General features: G+C 43.8%; 3 protein-coding genes across 4 annotated transcripts in view; 1 reads left to right on the forward strand and 2 right to left on the reverse strand.

The window, feature by feature from the left end:
* TMEM69 (transmembrane protein 69) overlaps window positions 1–283 on the reverse strand; it is a 35,953-nt gene extending 35,670 nt beyond the window's left edge. For both annotated transcript variants that reach the window (XR_014220770.1, XM_082226795.1), the window contains exon 1: window positions 42–283. The gene's annotated coding sequence lies outside the window, so the exon portion shown is untranslated. The remainder of the gene's footprint in view (window positions 1–41) is intronic.
* A 16-nt stretch (window positions 284–299) lies between these two features.
* RPS8 (ribosomal protein S8) lies at window positions 300–5,315 on the forward strand. The gene is made up of 6 exons (XM_082226808.1): window positions 300–447; window positions 934–1,040; window positions 1,946–2,045; window positions 3,402–3,577; window positions 4,404–4,533; window positions 5,154–5,315. Exons 1-6 carry the CDS (start codon window positions 444–446, stop codon window positions 5,261–5,263), a joined length of 627 nt encoding a protein of 208 aa, XP_082082934.1. The 5' UTR covers window positions 300–443; the 3' UTR covers window positions 5,264–5,315.
* On the reverse strand, window positions 5,189–18,293 carry BEST4 (bestrophin 4). Its single transcript, XM_082226766.1, has 10 exons — window positions 18,230–18,293; window positions 16,254–16,438; window positions 14,793–14,887; window positions 12,664–12,897; window positions 12,320–12,474; window positions 12,171–12,248; window positions 11,551–11,724; window positions 10,128–10,208; window positions 8,689–8,843; window positions 5,189–8,190 (listed from the first exon to the last, which is right to left on the reverse strand). Exons 2-10 carry the CDS (start codon window positions 16,403–16,405, stop codon window positions 7,770–7,772), a joined length of 1,545 nt encoding a protein of 514 aa, XP_082082892.1. The 5' UTR covers window positions 16,406–16,438; window positions 18,230–18,293; the 3' UTR covers window positions 5,189–7,769.
* Window positions 18,294–20,765: the final 2,472 nt, after the last annotated feature.

The raw sequence follows: 20,765 nt of genomic DNA on the forward strand, positions 1-20,765 counted from the left end.
ACGGTCATGCAGGAGAGGGAACATTAGCAGGCTTAGCTTACCTGTCATGGCTGCAGAACTGCGGAAAACGTGCGAGAAGCTCCCTTTTCTACAGCTACTGCAAGTGGAGAAACCTTCCTACGCGATTGCATGGGGCGAGTAACAGACCTGCGCAGAGTAGCAAAGCACTGAAGCACTAATGCGGCGTGGAGCGGTCATCCATGGCTGTGTACAAATAGCTCGCTCCCTTCCGCGCACACCTGCCATCGGACACACTTCGGTTCTTGTCTTTGCCGCGGTCGCATTCCTTCGCCGACCGCGCAGGCGCGTCTCACTTCGATGACGTTCAGACGCACAGAGGACGCGCTGAGATCACGCAGAAGCCATCGCGAGATTTGACGGGCAACAAACCGCCCCGTGGTGCTTTGCGGCTTTCTCTTTGCAGTCGGCGCCTCCGGAGAAGGATGGGTGAGTAGCTTGGGAAGCTGGAGGGTGAGGTCCTTCCATCCGTTCCCATCCGGCCAGGTGGTCGATCCAGCGGGGATGCAGCTCAAGTAATGAGGGACAGGGGCGTTTGCACGATTCAGTGCAGGGTCTATTTGGGCCGGTGGCTCCTTTTTGCCGCTTTCATGGTTGGGCCCCGCCTCGGCCGCAGGTTGTGCCTGGGCCTGCGTGCCTTTGCCATTTTGACGCGTTGGCTGCCGACCCTGGAGGAAGGGTCTGCGGGAAGCGGCCTCCCACTGGCGTTGAGCCAAGGGCCCCCTTCGCGTTCCTTTGCCCCGTGTTGCTGTGATGAAGCATCTTCCACCGAGAATGCCGTGCGGAGACATTTTTTACCTTGGAGAGCTGAGTAACTCTGGGCATAAGGAACTCTTGCAGTCGGCTGAGGTGAAAAGGCCCTGCTCTGTGCCGCGCGCTCGTCTTCACCATTTGGCTTTTGTTCTGTCCGCTCAGGTATCTCCAGGGACAACTGGCACAAGCGCCGCAAGACCGGGGGGAAGCGAAAGCCCTACCACAAGAAGAGGAAGTATGAATTGGGGCGACCCCCTGCCAATACCAAAGTATGTGCTTGTAGCTCTCTAGTGGATAATTACTTGTGCAGCTAGCTGCCTCTTTGTCTTTTTGATGCTCAGCTTATGACTGCAAAATCCCTGTTTAAATTAGAAAGCATATATATGTTTCTTGGAGTACTTGAGACCTCCGCGCACTGCTCAGGACCCCTCAGTATTCGTTGCAGGGGTTCTTTGTTCTTGAGTAACCTGAAAGAGCACATTTTAAAATGCTGATCGTATGGGATTATCCTAGTTTAGAGTCATCAAAGGTTCATGCTGTAAAGGAGGTTCATGTTATAAAATATATTAATCTATTTTTGAGTGCTTGACCTGGAAGCAGCATGAATGTGCAAAAATTAGATTATTTTCAGAGTAGAACTCATAAATTATAACTTAATAAAAGTGTGCCCTTGAATTTCCCAGTAGTAACTGTTCTCCAGTTTATTTTTCTGACTGTGAGTAGCATGCAGCGATTCCTTTCTTGTACTTCTATGTATGAACCAGGATCCAATCTCCTTTGTGTGCATTCAAGTACAGGGGCACTCTTGGTGGGATGCTTGACTTCAAGCAACTGAGGCACACCACAAATGTGCCATGTCACAAATTGCATCTGAATTTCCCCTTAGACTATAGTGCAGTATGAGGAGTTAAACACAAGTCCAAAGTCTGGTGTGCTGGATTAGTTGCATAAATAAGTAGATCTGAACCATTATATTTGGAATGGGAGGCAACTGGAGTGATGAGAGCTACACCTTAGGTGGGTGCGAGACCGTTTTGGTCATTGTTGCACTCACCAATGCTAGGGGTTGTCATAGTTACACTGACCATGTTGCCATGTGGTTTGAGTATTTGTAAGAAGATTTTAGTGATGTGTACGCGTGTGGTTTGACCTAGTCTGTTCTGTTTTGTTGTAGATTGGCCCTAGGAGAATTCACACAGTAAGGGTACGTGGAGGGAATAAAAAATACCGTGCTCTGCGTCTCGATGTTGGAAACTTCTCTTGGGGGTCTGAATGTAAGTGCAAAATGGCTCCTCTGTGTGGCATTAGCTAGGATTGTACATACTAGTGATCTGGAAGCTAAAACAAGAGAACAGTGATGATAACTTTGACCTTAAGAGAGTTTTGGTGAATTCCTAAACACTCTGTGATGGTAGTGTCATAGTTACCCTGAGTGAGTGCATTGTTGCTTCAAGGGCAGTTATGTAAATTTAAAGGGGAAACAAAATTGTTTGTATACTACATTTGAGGTGTATTTTCCCAAGAATTTTATTGTGTGAATTGATTTTAATCACAGGTGCTGTTAAACATTGAGTAATGCTGTGAGATGTTAAAGATGGATTGAAAAACTTCAATTCTGTTGCCAAGGGACAAGAAGGGAGGAGGCCTGGTCTAAACATTTTGTGGCTACAGAGACAGTAATAGGCAAAGAAAATCCCCTGCTGCAAAAATCAAATACTGAGTGTACATTGAGTGTGATTCCTTATTGGTGCCTTAGAGTGCCTATTTGGGTTAGTCTGCCCAAAGTTTCTTACTTTATGGAAGTGTCAGATTACAATCTTGTTACTATTTTTTTCTAATTTGGTGGAGATTATTCACTTGATTGCAGATTCTGTATTTCCACCATTCCATATTTAATATTGAACTTGATCATTAAAATTTTGTGCAGATGGGCAATTGGAACACACCTTTTCATTAATTGGTTGTAGACCATTGGCTTATGACCAATATTCCAGACTATCTTCCAAAGGCAAAAGGTAATCATAAATTTGAAAACAAGGTACAGGCACACGTTCAGTTGACGTGGAACCTGGAACACGTGGGTTGTTTCGACCTGGAAGGGGGCAGGGTGGGCTTATGTGCACTCTGCCAACGTGTGAAGGCCCAGAACGCAACCCATTCACAGACACGGAGTTGTTTGTAAAGCATTTGCCTTTCACAGAAAGGGATAAGTTCTACTGAAATCGGGAAATAGTGCACATTTCTAGGACCGCTTCTATGCTATTATTTTATCTTATAGTAGTAAGTGCAGAAAATGCACCTTCCCTATGGTGCTGCTCTGTAACAGATTATATTTTTTAAAAGTTGAGGTTTGCAGAAAGAGTGGGTTGGTTAACCTAGGGTCTGGGGAAATTCTTTCCAAATTGTACGCAAATTCCAATTTTCCTCATGATCTTTAAGTGGGTGTTTTAAAAGTAGATGTAATAGAAACTTCACAACTGTATTTTTAAAGCAGAAGCTGTACAGATCCTGCAAACTTCAACCTCCAAGGGGATTTCGGGGCCTATGGTTTTTATGTACATGAGAGGCTCTTTTGCCATGGATTTGTATTTTGCTCTTGGAATTTGTAACATGGTCTCTTGTTTTTACAGGCTGTACCCGCAAAACCAGAATCATTGACGTAGTGTACAATGCGTCTAACAATGAATTGGTGCGCACAAAGACCCTGGTCAAAAATTGCATTGTCCTCATTGACAGCACACCATACCGACAGTGGTATGAAGCCCACTATGCCTTGCCACTCGGGCGCAAAAAGGGTGCTAAGTTGGTATGTATTAAGTGGGCCTGCAGAGGCAGATGATTGTTCTGTGCTTTTTAATTGTTAAGCGTTCAGCCACTTTGCCCTAGAGTTTAGGGTTCTTCTGTCTTCTGGTGAGGATACCTTTGTCCAGTTCTGCTTCTGAATGGAGAGCGATGACAGACATTAATCTGAAGAAGACATCTGACCACCCTCCATTGTTGGTTCTTGTCCAGTTACAGCATCTCTTCGCTGATACGGGCACAGAAGCTTTGAATTAAAAATGCAGAAAGTTAAATGAATTCTTAATGTACACAGTGCTGGTACTGGCTCATTCTGTTACTTGTCACTTGGCCAGGTTCAGATCCTCAATATTATAATCATAGAATCTTAAGAGTTGGAAGGGACCCCAAGGGTCATCTCGTCCAGCCCCCTGCAATGCAGGAATCTCAGCTAAAGCATCCATGACAGATGGCCATCCAACCTCTTTTTAAAAACCTCCAAGGACGGAGAGTCCACCAGAAAGCTTTTACAAATGTTTAGTCAGAATCTCCTTTCTTGGAACTTGAAGCCATTGGTTTCTCCAGAGCAGGAGAAAACAAGCATGCTCCTTCCATGTGACAGCCCTTAAAATACTTGAAGATGGCTATGTCCTCTCAGTCTCCTCTTTTCCAGGCTAAACATACCCAGCTCATTCAAGCTCCTTCAATCACTTGTTAGTAAATTATATACTGCTTAATGCCAAATGAGACTTCTACGTTGGTTACAAAAACCAATTACATAAACATTAAATGGGTGAAATTATGGGAACTGACTATCAGTTGAACTCCTTCACATGCTTCTGCTCTTGTTCCAGACTCCTGAGGAAGAAGAAATCTTAAACAAGAAGCGTTCAAAGAAAATTCAGAAGAAGTATGATGAAAGAAAAAAGAATGCGAAGATCAGTAGTCTTCTGGAGGAGCAGTTCCAGCAAGGGAAGCTACTTGGTGAGACTCTGAAACAGAAAAGGGTGCTGTGTTTGCCAGTAGCCTAGGTGCTGTGGTGGGTGGATGCTGTTTTGTCTTATAGTTATTATAAAATTGCATTTTATTACCTTCTGGATTTCAGGAAACCCTGCGGTACTAATTCAGCAAATCTGACTTTGCATTGCTGATTTGCTCATTCAACTCTTGGCAAAAGCTGAGAGACTCTACTAGAAAAGTGTTACAGGCTTTTCTCAACCACGATTGCCACATGTGTAAAGTCATTCAAGTGGCAGGCAACATTGTGTTCCCTGGTGTTTTGAAGTTGGCCTTGTGACGAAAACTTTGTCCAGTTCTGCTGCTGAATGCAAGTGGTGACAATTCAAATTCTGAAGGTGACTTCATCAGGATGGTTTTGGTGGTTCCTTAGACTTTGCAACTTGGGGAGGGGAGATGGTATGATCCTCCCACCCACCCCAATTTGGAAAAAAGATGGGTTCATTAGCATTAAATTGCTTTGTCTCAAGAGGTTAGCGATGATGTCTTGGCATGAAAGACTGGCAAGAAGTACATTACACAGGGAAAAGCAGCCGAGTTCTTCTTACTTGATACTTCCCCATTTCTAATATGATTTCGTTTTGCAGCTTGTATTGCCTCCCGGCCTGGGCAGTGTGGTCGAGCAGATGGATACCTTCTGGAAGGCAAGGAACTAGAATTCTACCTGAGGAAGATCAAAGCCAGGAAAGGCAAATGAACAGTCACTGTATCTAATGTGCTGAATAAATACCTACAGAGTCTTGTATAAATGATTGATGTGATTATTTATGGACAGTGAGGCAAAGACTTGAGTATAGTTTACTGTGACCATGTGAACGTGTTGGTTGCTGGCGAGGAGCTCACACCTACTTTGCTTTCCCCCAGGATTTTTAAGTGCTATGGGATGAAAGCTAATGCAAGGTTTGTCTTAATATGTCTTCTGAACCTGAGATCCTGGTTAGGGTTTCTCCTTAACCATGATCTGTAGCCAAGGTTTGTCCTGTGGTTACAGGTTGTGGTTAAGGAGGAGAGACATTAACCAGGATTCTGGGTTTGGACAAAATACTAAGCCAGACATTTGCTTAGCTGCTGTTCTACATTGATATTTAAAGCCCAGGGAACAGTTGCAACCTCCTGTTTGGAAGCTAGTGCATTCACACTAAGTATGCTTGTATGGAAGTTTTTTTTAAAAAATGAGTGAAAGTTGTTTGACTTGGAAGTGTTATCCGCGTTAAAAAGCACACACTGTTTTAATGGTAGGGTCAGGCTTTTCCTTACCACTATACTAAAATGCCACCCTTGGAGCTGTGATTTTGGCAGGCAGGATTGCTGAACCGCATACTTCACGGTGTAGAATTGGTGGTTTTCATCTGCCATCAGGCATGCCTACTAATACTACTCCCTCCAACATGCATTGAGGGGGTGTGCGCTCACTTTTGTTTAGAATAGTAAATATTAACTAAGTAACTAAGGACTTAATGACCATCAATCTGCCATGGCTGTTTCATTTGTTGAGTATTCTGTAGTATAACAGCAGCAATGTCAGTAAAGTTTTGCTTTGCATTTACTTCTTTGCTAAATTGCCCAATTCTTAAAGCTAATAACTTAAGTTTCCCTGAATAGGGTTGAAGCTCTATACTTAGGTATGATGAACTCTCATTATACAGTATGGTGCTATAAATGTCAGCAGCACAGGTGTGTTGTCTTCTATTTGTTCTCCCAGTCCCCTTGCATCATGAGCTTTGTAGTGTACACTTCAAAATATCCTGTTTTTGGTGGCCCCATGGAGAACAAATTTTCAGAGTCTTCATCCTCTTCCAATGCATAGCATATATTTCTAATGATTAGGTATGTGCACAGGGTATTAATGAATGGAAGCTGAGAAAATTATTAATGCGTTTGTTGTTGGCAGCTGAACTGCCCAAATTGGAAGCTGTTAGTTGATTTTTTTACATTATTATTACTACATTTAGCGACAAAACAACTGGTGCACTGCTAAGTGTCTAGATTGTCTTCTTCGTGACATTCTGGTCTCATTCCAGTGCAAGATTAACTCCCTTCTAGCAGAAGGGCCAGGCCTCTTTCCAAAAGTCTGGTCCTTTCGAAGGCTGGGAACAATACTATCTTCTAACAAGATACATTTTCATCAGTTTGAGAGGGTAAGGACAAGTTCTATGAATGGGAGCATGGATCTCTTAAGAACATACCAGACAAATAAATGGCTTGCTTATATGGGTTTGGACAGATAGCAAATCTCCAGACTTCCACATAACTTTACAGAAAGCATATGCAGCTAGATACAGTGCTCATCCCACTACTAAAACTTTACAGTAATAGTCTAAAATCAAAGTTGGAGTTAACTTTTATTCAGGAGATTATCCTAAGAAAGTTATTTTGTGTGTATAGCTCTAAGAATGCTCATATGGTCAGATTTCAATGCCTTCATTCATAGCCCCTTCTCAGGCTGCACTTTCAAATATGCTTACCAAGAAGTAAGCCCCATTGACCTATTTACTAATAAATATGCATATTTATACTAATATGAGGAGGGGGAGAGTAATCCTGTACATGCTTACTCAGAAGTAAATTATTTTGAGTTCATTAACTCAGGTAAATAAGTATAGGATTGCAGCCTTACAATAAACATTTTGAAAGTAAGCATTGAATTTGTTTCATTGTGCTTCCCTAGAATTTCCTTCAATATTTCAGTTTAACCACACACATTTCTCTATTGAAAAAAACCTTTCAGCTATTTATACAGCATGTAAAATTAACATTTCTTAGAATTGTTCGATAAATAAACTAAACTAAATTAAATCTTCAACTGAGTGCTGATTCCAAAAAGCTGCATCACTGCAAGTACCTGTTTATTCAAGCTTTTTTTACCTGTTCAAGGACAACCCTGCTAGGTAAAAGGATGATGTTTTTATGTGTGTGCATATGTCAGTACTTTTCTTCCTATTTCAGGGCCCACAAGGTAACTTCAGTGTGGAAACACTGTTTCGCAGCATGTGGTTGGGCTAAACAAATTTGAAATCCTTCGATTGTTCCTACCCATAGGCGAGTTATTTATCGAGTGCTTGGCTTTCAATATGCGAATGGGCAGCTGCAAATCTTTGGCGTTAGTGTTTTTATCCCTTAATGTATGCATGCTTAGATAGGGCAAGTTTCTCTTGTATGTACTGGACCCGTGTGGCTAAATTCTGCCTTAAAAGGATTGGGCCTTAGCTAGATGGCTGGTCACTGATACTGATCTCATCTGGGGGCTCCACCACTGTAATGCTGGGCAGCTCTTTTCTCAAATTCTCAGCGTTTGTGTTCTTATGGGGGACTTTGAAGTGGCAGCCAGGGGAGGAGGTTTCACTAAGCCTGGTCTCTTCATCCTCCATGTCTTCTTCGTCGATGCGACCAACTGCTTCAGGATCTTCCCTGCGATAGAAGCTGGGGCTGGAAGAGGGGAAGGTGCCCTCAGTCCTTAGGCGCAGTAGCTGGGGATGCTGAATCCGACTGCCCTTGCCAAAATTTTTGAGGCTGACTGCAGGAGAGGCAGCTGCAGTGAGGAAGCGGTTGAGCAGGGGAGTCTGAATGCGGCTCATGCTGGGCGATGCTTCCACCTGCTGGCTCTGCTCTGGATCATCACTCATCCTGCAGAAGGGGAACAGACTGGGTGAAGTAAACACACCTGATTGTAGCACTGAAATTGGTCCATACCTTCAGAATGGTCAGATTTCCTACTATGAAATTCAAAGGAAAATGATGCGACAGTGGGGTGGATGCATTCATTCAAATGATCTGATATGACATACCAAATGATCTGATATTGTTGTAGGTTCTTGTATCTCTAAAAAGTGGTCGGGCCCGTTACCTAATCAGGATTTGGATTAGGCCACTTTGCCATTTTTGGATGTGGCTCTGTGTGGCTCACAGGATGCATCCTGTGTTCATTATGCATTGTGCAAATATTCTTTCTTAACACTGGATTCAGGGCTAATTGTAAAAACTCTATAAAGTAAAGGCTGAGGTGGTAAAATGCAATCCAGGAAAATGGTCCCATCCCTTATAGCTGATGGAAGAGATTGTATCTGGCAAAGTGGCCAGGCTCAGGTTGTCAGCCTTTTGCCATGGCAACATAGCTGAACTTACCGCATGTCAAAGGTAGAACCCATGAAGGAAGGTTTCAACGTCTCTGCCACTGTAGCCATTGTGTACGGGGGCTGAGCTGTAGATTCATTCCAGTATTTGTCTTTTCCAGTTGGTGGTAAGTTCTGATACATGTCATCCACTGAAAGCAAAGACACCTGAGCAGACAAAGGAATATTTCTCATCAAAGACCTGCATAAGACTTGTAATTGCTTTAATTACAATTGTGCTTTAGTTACAGTTGTGCGTTAAACACAAGGTTCTCAATAGGAAAAAGTATCAAAGAACACCAGCAATATAAGAGGCAGCTAAATAAAAATGCTTCTGTTTCAGATCGATTGATTACATTTATTCATTGCTTTGTACAAAAGTCTCAAAGTGACTTGCAGATCTGTAAAACAAAAATCATTTAATAACCAGGGAGAAAGAAGATCCAATTAACAAGATCTTAGAATGCTCTTCATGATACTACAAAAAGGACAAATTGCCTCACAAAAGTGCCACTTTTTCTGTGTGTTACTAGAGATTTGAAGTAAGCAATTTGTTGTCCCAATAAAAGGTGAACTGGGTTATGTCCAAGCCTACAAGGGGATCGTGTGTACTATCAAAGAAAGTATCCTGTCAAAAGTGTGGGAAGGGGAGCATTAATAGACAAATGAATATTCAGGGCGCTATATTCAGCATGTGAGTAAAGACAATTGATTCTTTGATATATGGTCTATTCCAGTGTTTCCCAAACGTTTTTGGGCAACGGCACACCTGTTTACTGAAAAAAAATCTCGCGGCACACCACCATTAAAGCCCCGCCCCGTGACGTCAGCGCGCAGCGTCACGCCGGGAGGGACGCACAAAAGTGAAAGTTTTTTCCCTCGGCAGCTCCTCTCAGCTGCGCTCAATCCGCCTCGGAGCGCAGGAGCGATGCCTCTCTCTGGCTCTCCCTCCGCGCAGGCTGAGGGAGGGAGGGAGGGGCGCGTGTGACCCGTCTCTGCTGGGAGACCAAACCCAGCGAGGCAGAGTCGCGCGGAGGCGCCCAGGCAGCGCTGCCGGCTGCGAGGAGGAGCGCCAGGCAGCAGCAGGAGGCGCGACCTCTCGCCGCCCGACTCGCCCGCCTCCCTCCAGGTATCTCGCGGCACACCAGCCGATGTCTCACGGCACACTCGTGTGCCGCGGAACACCGGTTGGGAAACACTGGTCTATTCTGCATCCATTGCTTTGCATAAAACGTTTAGAGAAAGATAAAGGTTTGGACTGTGGATAGCAGAAATGGGAAAGGTGGTATACACAGAGGTAGAACAGTATAGATGACAAATAGCTTACCAGATTCTTCAGGCCAGCATGGAGGTAATTAAGCATATTTAAAAATACCCAAACACCCAGGACGCTAAGTTGTATGCTGGATATACCTGTGTGAAGTGTGACTAGGCCTTTGTTTTAAGACTCACTTGAAGGTTCCTGTCTATCAATTTGTTAGTTTCAAAGTCGTCGTCATCCTCTCCGAAGGGATTAATTATCTGCTCTGCCACCTATAGGAAAAGAAAGGTATAGCATATGAATATTCCATATTTGAATTTGGGAGGCAACTGAGTGCCATTAGAGCTATCCTTTTTTGTAAATTTTAGCAGGCAGCCCTTCTAAACACAGTGTCATCTAGCTTGTCTTCATTGCCAATGGCATTCTCTGGAAAACTGAGAAACATTGCAAAGCATTCTGCTTTGATGTGATTAAAAAGTATTAGGTAGCTGAGCTGCTGTGTTGCATACTAATACGCTTGCTAGTTCTTTGGGTGCTGGTTCCTATCCAAAATGACAGTGTGCACGCACACACAAAACAGTGCTTGCAATCCAGAACAGTGAAGCTGCTGTATTTTAGCCATGTTCATGCCTGAACACACCAATGTTCAAACTGTGAATGGGGTGGGTGGCATGTTGCACATGCAACCCTTTAGCATTCCCATGTGCACGAAACCTCCCCCATTACGATTTACTGGGGCCCTTGGTCTTATGGAGGATTCTAGTCCAGTGGGCACAAGAAGTCCTCTGCAAACCTTCTGCACTCAACAGAAAGGCTGGGGACTGAGCATCCACAATCAGAACAGTTTACTTCTTCAGGTGAGCATCTGGCTTGCACCTTCTGTTGCAAGTCTTTGCTCCCTTTATTTCCAGCATTTAGGCTGTGAGTGTTGTTTATGTAGGCGAATCATTACCACCCTGCTACAAGGAGAGGTAATAGCAGGCTGGGGGAACCTTACAATGTGCAAAGGTTTAAAAGACCTTCAGAGTAGGGACCATAAGGGGAGGAACCACAATAAACCAGCCCAACGAGGATTGCACATGCTCAGTCAGGATGCTGACTCAATGGCAGGGAGAGTGGAATCGAGGCTGGAGTGGAAGAACACCCACAGCCCACTTCTCTTTACAGTACTGTAAAATCCAGAAGGGACAGAATCTGCGGATGGTGACAGCCTCTTGAGCCCCTGAATCTTCCCATCTGGTTCAAAGAATGCATGGGACTCATTGGTGCTCACACCAACTCTGTCTCAGCACCCCATATCTTATACAGTGGTACCTTGAGTTACATACGCTTCAGGTTACATACACTTCAGGTTACAGACTCCGCTAACCCAGAAATAGTACCTCGGGTTAAGAACTTTGCTTCAGGATGAGAACAGAAATTGTGCTCTGGCAGCGTGGCAGCAGCGGGAGGCCCCATTAGCTAAAGTGGTACCTCAGGTTAAGAACAGTTTCAGGTTAAGAATGGATCTCCGGAACGAATTAAGTACTTAACCTGAGGTACCACTGTAATTTGAAGACTGAAGATCAAGTCAATGAAGCCATCTGCATGGAAAATGGGAGCCAACATCCTCACCTTCAGCCAACCAGCATAGAAGAAGAACTGTAGAAGAGTGGGTAAGGGAACATACAGATCTAGGTCCTCATCTTTTTTTGTCATTGTTTTGTTTTGACTTGGGTCCACAGGTTGTAGGAACTGACGCCCAATCACACACAAAGCAAAGAAGGAATAGACAGCGATGGTGACCACCTGTGGAGAAGTGGCTGTTAAACATTTGCCAGGGTTTCAAGAGAGCATCACGGAACTATGTTTTTCATTGCAGGAACCAAAACATTCTCCTACAGTACAGGAGGTCTGCACATTATGCGCTAGCATGTCCTGTGCACCCTACCAATTCAAAAACAATTAAACTGGCACTTTCACAAACTGATCTATTTCCTAGCTTGTTAGTCAGCTGTTTCCCAACGAACATCAAATATTTTGGAGCTGGAAACTTGTTCCTTTCATGTGCAATAAAAAAATGAGATGCTAAATAAAACTAAGTAGAGTTGTGCTGTGGAGATGCACCAAGAGAGATTGAGAAAGTGTATGGGAAAAGTAACCTTTAGTCCACTTGCAGGAACAAAACTGCTACTGAGAGATGAGCATTGAGACGTGCAAGAGTATCCAGAGGGTGTGGAGTGCTGCTTGCTCACCTGTGTGTAGACCAAGGGAATGCTTATCCAGTCATAGTGGAAAAGCATGCTGCATTTGGAGCGGTAGAGGTTCAGTTCCTGGACAGAGAAAGACAGGTGGTTATTTCACATTTGCATAGCTGGTCAAGCAATTTCACTGCAATACTTACATCTATGAGCAATCTGAGCGCCACGTCATCCCGGATCCTTCCTTCCCGCCTGGCTTGGGCTGCTAGATTAGTGAACCACACACAAGGGATCCAATACTTGTTGAAGTCTGAGTGGTGACTCTCATACTTCTTGCGCTCATCTTGTGTCATGAAGCCTGCAAGAGAGCAAGGGAAAGTTGGAGCACTGCCTCTCCATCTGCTCCTTGATACTGGGAAGAGCTTCAGGGGCCACCAGTCAGTAATAGGTTCTGGTGGAATAATCTCTTGATCCCTGTGGCACCTTAGAAAGACTAATAAAAGTAGACTCCCAGACCATCCTGTTCATTTCCCCAAGTTAAACTCACCAGCTTCAACTAAGTGGTCCATAGTGGGGAATCTCTTAAGGACTCTAGCGCTGACCGAGCGCAGGATGAGCACAGAGGAGAGGTTGGCGTAACGGATGAGAGTGCGGCGCAAGATGCGGCCCTTGTCATCCTTCCCATGCACATTGCTGGAAATGACGCACATGAGCTGGTCTGGCAGAGGAATGCTGGTATACTGCGCCCACCAGCGGTTCACGATCAGTGTGACATAGAAACCTGCCAGGAGAGAGAGGTGGAAGAGGGATGAGGGATGAGGACTTGGAAACAGTGAGAGAGCATGAGGCAAGGTCATCAGGCATAATGAACTGCTGCCATTTTAGCACATTGGCACTGAGAGCAGAAACATTCTACCCATTTGAGCTCTAGGAGTTGGTTAACTTGTCAAATAATTTTGTTAAGGAATTGTTAAAGAAGTTATCTGTATGACAGAAGACAAAATTTCATTCCCCTTTTTGTTGGTTGGTCATCTTTACAAAAGAAGCAAAAACATTTATGAAAGCTACAAAACTAAAGATTTATGAAGTTGTCAAATTATTTTTTACATTTAGAATTTGGTAATGAAAAGTTTCAGTATACTGTGTACCTCAGAGCTTGCTATTTCTTGTTAGGCAAATAAAATTCTTTAATACTTAGTGCAGAAGTCTGCAATCACAATTTAGAGGCAGTTTGTTTACAAAAATTCTTCAAAGAGTCCACACATGTTAATGGTGGGAACCATTTCTCTGGGAAATTGCCAGGGTGCTTAGGATTTGTCATAATCTTCAATTGAGTACCGATCTTATCTGCTGAAATTTCACTCTTTTTAAAAGAGTTAACATTCTTGGAAAGAAATAAGAGCATTTTTCAGGCTGTGGCTGAATAAAAAACCAAACAGCAGCCATACAAAACAGGGAAGTGCAAAGAGTTATATTTATCAATATTCAGGGATTCTGGCAGGCATGGAGGCAAAACCAACCCTTGCTCTTATCTATATTTGCACATATTAACAAAAGATCAACACATTCAAAACCACTGGGTTTCCTGCCAGCCCTCCCATTTTCCCTTCTTGAAGCTTTCCTATGAGGGAGAAAAATGGTATGTTTCCCATCCAGGCAAATAACAAAAGGTTTCCTCTTCCCACCCCACCTGCATATTGCATGTACAGAAACAGAGTTGACAACAGTACTGATGTGCCAGCAACCTCAACCATGCCTGAAGGCTAGCTTAGGAAGTGCAGGGCAGGCCCCATGGTACACACAGATCTCTGCCTTCCAACACCTCACCTCTGCATCTTCTGCCTGGGGCAGGTGCCCCATCTGCCTAATATCCCATCTTACGCTTCCCTTCCAATGCTTGCTATGGCATGATATCGGCTTCTTGGAAGCTCAAAAGAACATATGGCCTACGTGGAGAGTCATTGTTTACTCCTTCCAATGCCTTCCTTCTAGGAATAGCAAGTCCACACCTAATTCAGGCTAGGAAGAACTGCAATTTTACTTCAGTTGACCTTCTTACAGTAAAGTTTTGCAAAGGCAATGAAAATTCACAAGGGAATCATTTTTAAGCAGATCTATTTAGGCCTGCATTTCTGATATAGACTTCTAATGTGAAAACTAGGTCTGTTTACTCAGGAGAATCAGGCAAGTTCATTGTGCATTTTTGCAGCCCTAGCTGTACGTCATTTAGACATAAACTCTCTCACCTGTCAAGCTGTCACTTCCTTTTTCATTTGAATTATCCACCTCCTACTTTTTAACTTCCCTTTTTTTGTTTTGTGACACCACTCACATTTCTTTTTTCGTGATGTGGTCTTTGCTGCATCAATCTCACTTTCACACACGCACACACACAAACATCAGGGTCAGCCTCTGCAGTAATTCAGAGCAAGACTTTTAGAGTGGTCTATAGCAAGAGTCCTTCAGATCATCTGACTCCTCATTCACTCCTGGATGCATACCATGAGCTCTGCCACTGATTTGTGGTACCTCCCAATGGGAAATAATTTGGGATTCTGTGCAATCGGAAGATTAAAGGGGCTTTTACCAAATGCATGCATCTGGCCTTAATTAAAGCAAGCAATCAAGAAACCATAGCAACAAGGCCTCCTATCAAGAGCAGGTACATAATCATACCTAGGACAAAGGACAGAGGGATGAGGTCAGTTGAGCGGTTGCAGTATTCAGCCACCTTTGCAAAGAGACGTTTCTGATCCACATTCAGAAGGTGCCTACAGAAGATGGGGAAGAATAACAGGCTTGAACTCTCTCATGGTATAAACATTCTTCTTCAATCAAACAGGAGCCAGGGCTCTTCTCTGTCCCTGCCAAAGCAATCCCTCTGCTTGGTTAAGTACCAAAATAACTGTCACTATGGCAAACAATAGGATTCTTTCAAGGATACAAGGAATATTAAGACAACAACAACAACACAACACTAATACCACCTCCAATAGATTTCACCAGCAGGTCCCAGGGCTTGTTACAACTATTTAAAATTCTGTATTAAAAACAACTAAAACAAATTGCAGTCACGGGAATAGGGTAGGTCCCAAAAATACACAGCACTGGTATCAAAGACCAGGTACAGAGGTGTATCTTCAGCACTTGCTAAGAGCTATATAAAGAACATGCCAGACACACCGCTGTGGGGTGGGACCTCCACATCTTAGGGGCTGCTACAGATAATGCCTTCTTGGGAAGGTGGCACCCCTCAAAGCCCTACCAAGAGGACTCTGCTGATTTAAACACTCCATCAAGTGTAGGGACAGTGGTGATTTTTCAGATATTTGGGGCTTAAGTCATTTATGGGTTGCAAGGCATGAGACTCTAGGCATGAATGTGGCAGTCTCTGTAGCTCTACCCTTCTCAGCAGAATCCAACAATACCCCACTCACCCATCCTGGCCAACTAATGATGTTCAGGGGAAACAGATTCTCCTGAATGTTAGAACAATTTGATTTATTTACTTGAATTATTACCATTACTATTACTATTATTTTATTTATATGTCTCCCATCTGACTGGGTTGGCCCAGTCTGGGTGGCTCCCAACAAAATATTAAAAACAAAATATTTAAAACACATGAGGGCAACCCATAGCCCTTTGCAGGCTATCTGTGCAGCCCACTGCAGGTATTCAGTCTGCCTCCCACAGCCAAATTTGCCCCTTGCACACTGCCAAATTTTGCTCCAGGGCTGGCAGGGGGGTGGGGAGCACCATGTATTTGGTCTCCTTCCAGCCCATTTGGTGGTCTGGAAAGAGCATGATTGTGATGGGAAGAAAGCCTGGAGAGCCATCCCCATGTAAATGACCTGGTGGGCTGCGTGGAATGCAATTGTAATGGAGAGAAAGGCCCAGCAAGAAAGTCAGCCCTGGGAGCCTTCCTCCCCACTAAACAGTCTAATTCTGAGGTTGGTTTAAAGGGGGGCAAGCAGATTGGTAATGAAGCTCTGAAAGTTGAGAGCAAAAGTACCACAACATTGAATGCTCCTGAAAAAAGAACAGCAATTTTACGTTCTTCAACCATTTCAGACGTCTTTAACTATGTCCCCCTGGAGAGGTTTCATTCCATTAAACAGGATATTGCCAACTTACCGGTAGATGACACTTAGTGTTCCATAAAGCAAGACGAAGACAATGAACTCCTTGTAGAGCAGCTTGTAGATGCTCCCTTTCCAACGAAAAAGTAGCTTGGAGAAGCCCCCAAAGCGAGCATTGGCCACTTTCAAGGTGTAGGAGACTGTCATGGCTGCCTTGTCTGTGCCTCATGCAGGCACCAGCTGAGACACAGAGAGAAATAACACCCAGGGAGGAAAATATCACTTCCCTTTTCTCTCCTGCCACCTTGATTATGGGAAGCTAAGTGCAGGGCTGGACCTACCAGGAGCTGCATTGAGCCACAGGGCTCAGGCAACAAATTGGGAGAGGCGGTGAATCGTGGGCCAAATCTCCCGCCCATAGAGCTGCCTGTGAATGATTGGTTAGCCAGCGGGGTTCTCGCTCACCCATTCATTGTTGACAAAGTGGTGGCAGTGTGAGCACCCTGGACCTCAGTCTGAGGAAGGGGTCTTCCCTCAGAATGTGGCATTGTGGGACAGGCCATCCAGGTGGGTCCTAGTGCTGCTGTCACTTTTATACAGCAGGGGCAAGTGAAGTTAGCATTTTACATCACTCGAAGACATCTAAGGTTTTGGGTGATTTTACACAGTAGTTTGTCAAGCTGGCCCTGCTTAAAAGTTGGTAGCCGGCACAAAGAATCAATCACATATCAGAAAGGTCATTTACTTCACCATGGTTTTGCACAGTGCTATTTTTCCAGAAAAAGAGGTGGCTGGAACTCACCACACCTGCCTCCTTTGTTTTCTGGCACCCACCTGAGAGGTGCAGAAACAGAGTTCCGGCAAGTTCCTGCTGAAAAAGCCCTGGCTGTGCACAAGCTGTTTTGATAGTGTGTGCTTGCCTTATTCAAGGGACTTATTCAAGGGCCACTAACTGTACCCATTACTTACATCCAGATAATCTAACCTTTTTCTAGCCACAGATCTTTCCATTTTCACAATTACCCATCAGCTTGAGGGGCAACAGTTCTTTTCTGGTGATCCAAATAAATGGCTGTTCTCCATGGCCTAGCAGCAGAATTATACAGGAAAAGGAGTCCCACCGCACAACATATTTTGCAATCTTTCCAGAGAGTGTTGGCATGTGTGCAACATGTGAGTGGCCCCTTCCTAGAGGAAATTTCCTTTTTTATTTCCCACAATAGCTTATGTTTTATGCCATGTACTTTGATATTTTTTGTAGGTTTTTTTTTAGCTTTTTCCATTATTATTATTAAGGATTTTTCTTTTGTAATTTTGGTTATTTATATTTATCTGTTTAAAGCACAATAAAAGTATATATAAAAAGAATAGAATAGAATAGAATAGACATAATAGGCATAAGAACTAAACAAGATCAAGGACCTGTATTTTTACTGTGATAGGAACATAATCAGAGTCCTGCAGGATCAGGCAAATGGCCCATCTAGTCCACTGTTCCGTTTCCCAAACATGCTCATGGGAGGCCCAGAAGCAAGACATGAGAGCAACAGTCCTCTCTCAGGGTTGTTCCCCAGAAACTGGTATGCATAGGCAAGGGGGGGGGGATGTCAGATCCTGGAGGTGGCATGTGCCCAATAAAAAAGTATACAGCCAATAAAGGTGTCAATAAAACACTACTGAACTGAGTGCTTCCCATGTGAGGCTAGATTTCACTACAATTAAAAGAAATGAGGAGAAGAAAGCAGTAATTAGAGCCTCCTGCATGAGACAAGAGAGGCTTTTCAGGACACATGGAGAGATGAAAGGCTACTTGCATGGCCAGCCCAGTGCTAGAGCTGCTGCGTGTGAGAGAGAGCTCCTCTACCTTTGGCGTGAGCAGCATTAGAGAAAACTATTGCTGTCACTGTTAGGTTTCCACTGCCATTTGGTCAATAAAGGCACAGGAGCTTTGCTTAGGGCAGAGTGGAAGGGTGGAGTGGCAACCGCAAAGTGACAATACCTCCCTGATGAAAAGAAGCTAGAACTTCTTACCTGTCCTGGGAGCTCAGCTGAGGCTGGTTATAACTGTCTCACTAATGCAGAGAAAGAAGAAAAGCTGTTACCCACTTCCTTTAAATATCTTACTTATGGTAAATAAACTAGACTGCTCAGAATGATCGATGGTGGGGCTGTTAGTAGCCCAAGAACAGGGAACTGTGTAAATGCCTATGTGATGTTCATGGTTATAATTTACTTTTGTGAAAATTAAGCCTTAGATGAAAATTCCATTCTAATTTATTTATTACATTTACACCTCACCTTTTTTTTCTAAAGAGCTTAAGGGAGTGTTCTCTTCTCCCTTCCCCCACTTTTACAGCAGGCCTGCCTCTAAATCGGACCAAGTTCAATGTGTTACTATTAGAACTTAGCAAGTTGGGACTAGTTTACTTGCGGGGTCACCTTACCCTATATATGCCCAGTTGAGTGCTTTGCTCTGCAGAACTGGCACTGCTATATCTGCCATACAGTACTCATTCTCTAAGAAACCGATCTTTTAGTGTGGCACTTTGGAATTCCCTGACTATTGACACCAGGCAGGGACTTTCACTGTCCTCTTTCCAATGCCTGCTTAAAACATTTTTGTTTAGGCAAGCTTATGCAGACGTGTAGAAGTTTCACATGTTTTCATTGTTGTTTAGTTTTTGCTGCTTTAAAGTAGTTTTTGAACATTTTAAAAAAACAGCTTTTAACTTAAATTTTTAATTATTTTTTTGTAAACTCACTTGATGTTTTATGACAATCAAGCAGTATATGAATTATGTTAAATAAATAAGTAAACAAACGAAAACCTTAAAGACTACTGATGCTTCAAGACACCAGGTATGTCTGTAATGTATATCACATCAATACTACTCCAAGCCATGTGTGCTCTTGTCTGTACAGATCATGCAATCATGTGCTGTGTTCATTCTTGTAAGGTTTTCACAATTCCAAACTAACGCAGCCGTCATTGTGAGAAGCTGATCTCTGGGTGCAGCCTTAGGCACTCATCACACTTTACAGGATGAGCATGTGTCTATGTGTATAAAGAACATAGCCACATAAATAGGTGTGCATTGCCAGTGCATTGCTGTGACCTTAGCTTTTCTGGATCTCCATTAATGAGTGACCAGGGTTTCAGCCAAAGAATGTTAATGTTCCTTATGGTTTCAGCACTAAAGGCATTTTTGTTTTGATGAAAAGATGGGGGGGGGACCATAATAAAATAATAGCAGAAAGGGAAGACACAGCGGATCTGATCACAGTTCCTCCCTCATCCCCAGCTCACTCACTGGACATCTACAAAAGGGCTGTGGATTAACCTGCTTCAGACAGCCTGGTGCCAGAAACAGAGAACAGGAGTGAGCAAGGAGCATTAGCTCAGAAACACCTGCCTGCAGGAGACCTACATCACTGTTCATTGATTCCCATTTCACACCCTGTCATAGTAACTTGTTGCTAACAGTTGTCTCTGAAGAATGGATGAAATATATCCTCTGTGAAAATTCCCCTGGGAAACATTGCTGGACTTTACACAGATAATGAATTTACAGCTCTGCGGTGTCATAAAGAAGTAATTTATCCCACGGGGATGTAGGCTTGGATGGCAATGGTTATTGCTGCTTGTAAATCCATCCTTCAAGAGAGCTTTCTCATTTGCTTTAGGGAAGGGTCATAGTTCAGTAGCAGAGTTCAGGCAGAAGGTCCCAAGGTTCAATCCACAGCATCTCCAGGTAGGGCTGCAATTGTTCCTTTCCTGAAACCATGGAAAGCCACTGCCAGCCAGCATGGACAGTACTGAGCTAGATAGACAAATGGCTTGACTCTGTACAAGGCAGTATTTGTCATAAGCAGAATGTTGCTGATCTAAATCTAATTTATCAGTTCTTCTTCAGGATTAAAGCAAACTCACCTGTTTCCCACCTGTCCCTCTTGTTTCGGAGTTCAGCTATCTGAAGATTGTTGGATAATTTAAGTAATGCCTTTCAAAATTACAATGAATTATTTACCCCAGCCAGTTCCGGTGTGTGTGTGGGGGGGGGGAGTGTAGTAAGAGGAAGCATTAAAGCAGAGCTGACCAAATTACATCCACAAAAGTTGTGACACAAATGTGGTTTGGATTGCATTAGGCTAAGTTGTGGTGGGTGGGTGGTATTGCCTGGTAAAAAGGTAAAGGGACCCCCGACCATTAGATCCAGTCGTGGCCAACTCTGGGTTGCGGAACTCATCTCACTTTATTGACCGAGGGAGCCGGCGTACAGCTTCCCGGTCATGTGGCCAGCATGACTAAGCCGCTTCTGGTGAACTAGAGCAGCGCACAGAAACGCCGTTTACTTTCCCGCCAGAGCGGTACCTATTTATCTACTTGCACTTTGAGGTGCTTTTGAACTGCTAGGTTGGCAGGAGCAGGGACTGAGCAATGGGAGCTTACCCCATCCCGGGGATTTGAACTGCCGACCTTCTGATCGGCAAGTCCTAGGCTCTGTGGTTTAACCCACAGTGCCAACTGCCTGGTAGGACAGAGCATATTCCATAGTTGTACATCTTT

The sequence above is a fragment of the Podarcis vaucheri genome, assembly GCF_965113315.1.
Source record: "Podarcis vaucheri genome assembly, chromosome: 6".
In the NCBI taxonomy this organism is placed as follows: Eukaryota; Metazoa; Chordata; class Lepidosauria; order Squamata; family Lacertidae; genus Podarcis; species Podarcis vaucheri.

Excerpts from the sequence above, each read along its gene's own strand:
- RPS8 (XM_082226808.1), top strand. Across the intron at positions 1,041-1,945 it reads GACCCCCTGCCAATACCAAA|ATTGGCCCTAGGAGAATTCA; the intron begins GTATGTGCTTGT and ends GTTTTGTTGTAG. Across the intron at positions 3,578-4,403 it reads GCAAAAAGGGTGCTAAGTTG|ACTCCTGAGGAAGAAGAAAT; the intron begins GTATGTATTAAG and ends CTCTTGTTCCAG.
- BEST4 (XM_082226766.1), bottom strand. The coding sequence starts at position 16,405 with ATGACAGTCTCCTACACCTTGAAAGTGGCCAATGCTCGCTTTGGGGGC. Across the intron at positions 11,725-12,170 it reads TTCCCTTGGTCTACACACAG|GTGGTCACCATCGCTGTCTA; the intron begins GTGAGCAAGCAG and ends ACTTCTCCACAG. Across the intron at positions 10,209-11,550 it reads TCTATGCTGGTTGGCTGAAG|GTGGCAGAGCAGATAATTAA; the intron begins GTGAGGATGTTG and ends CTTTTCCTATAG.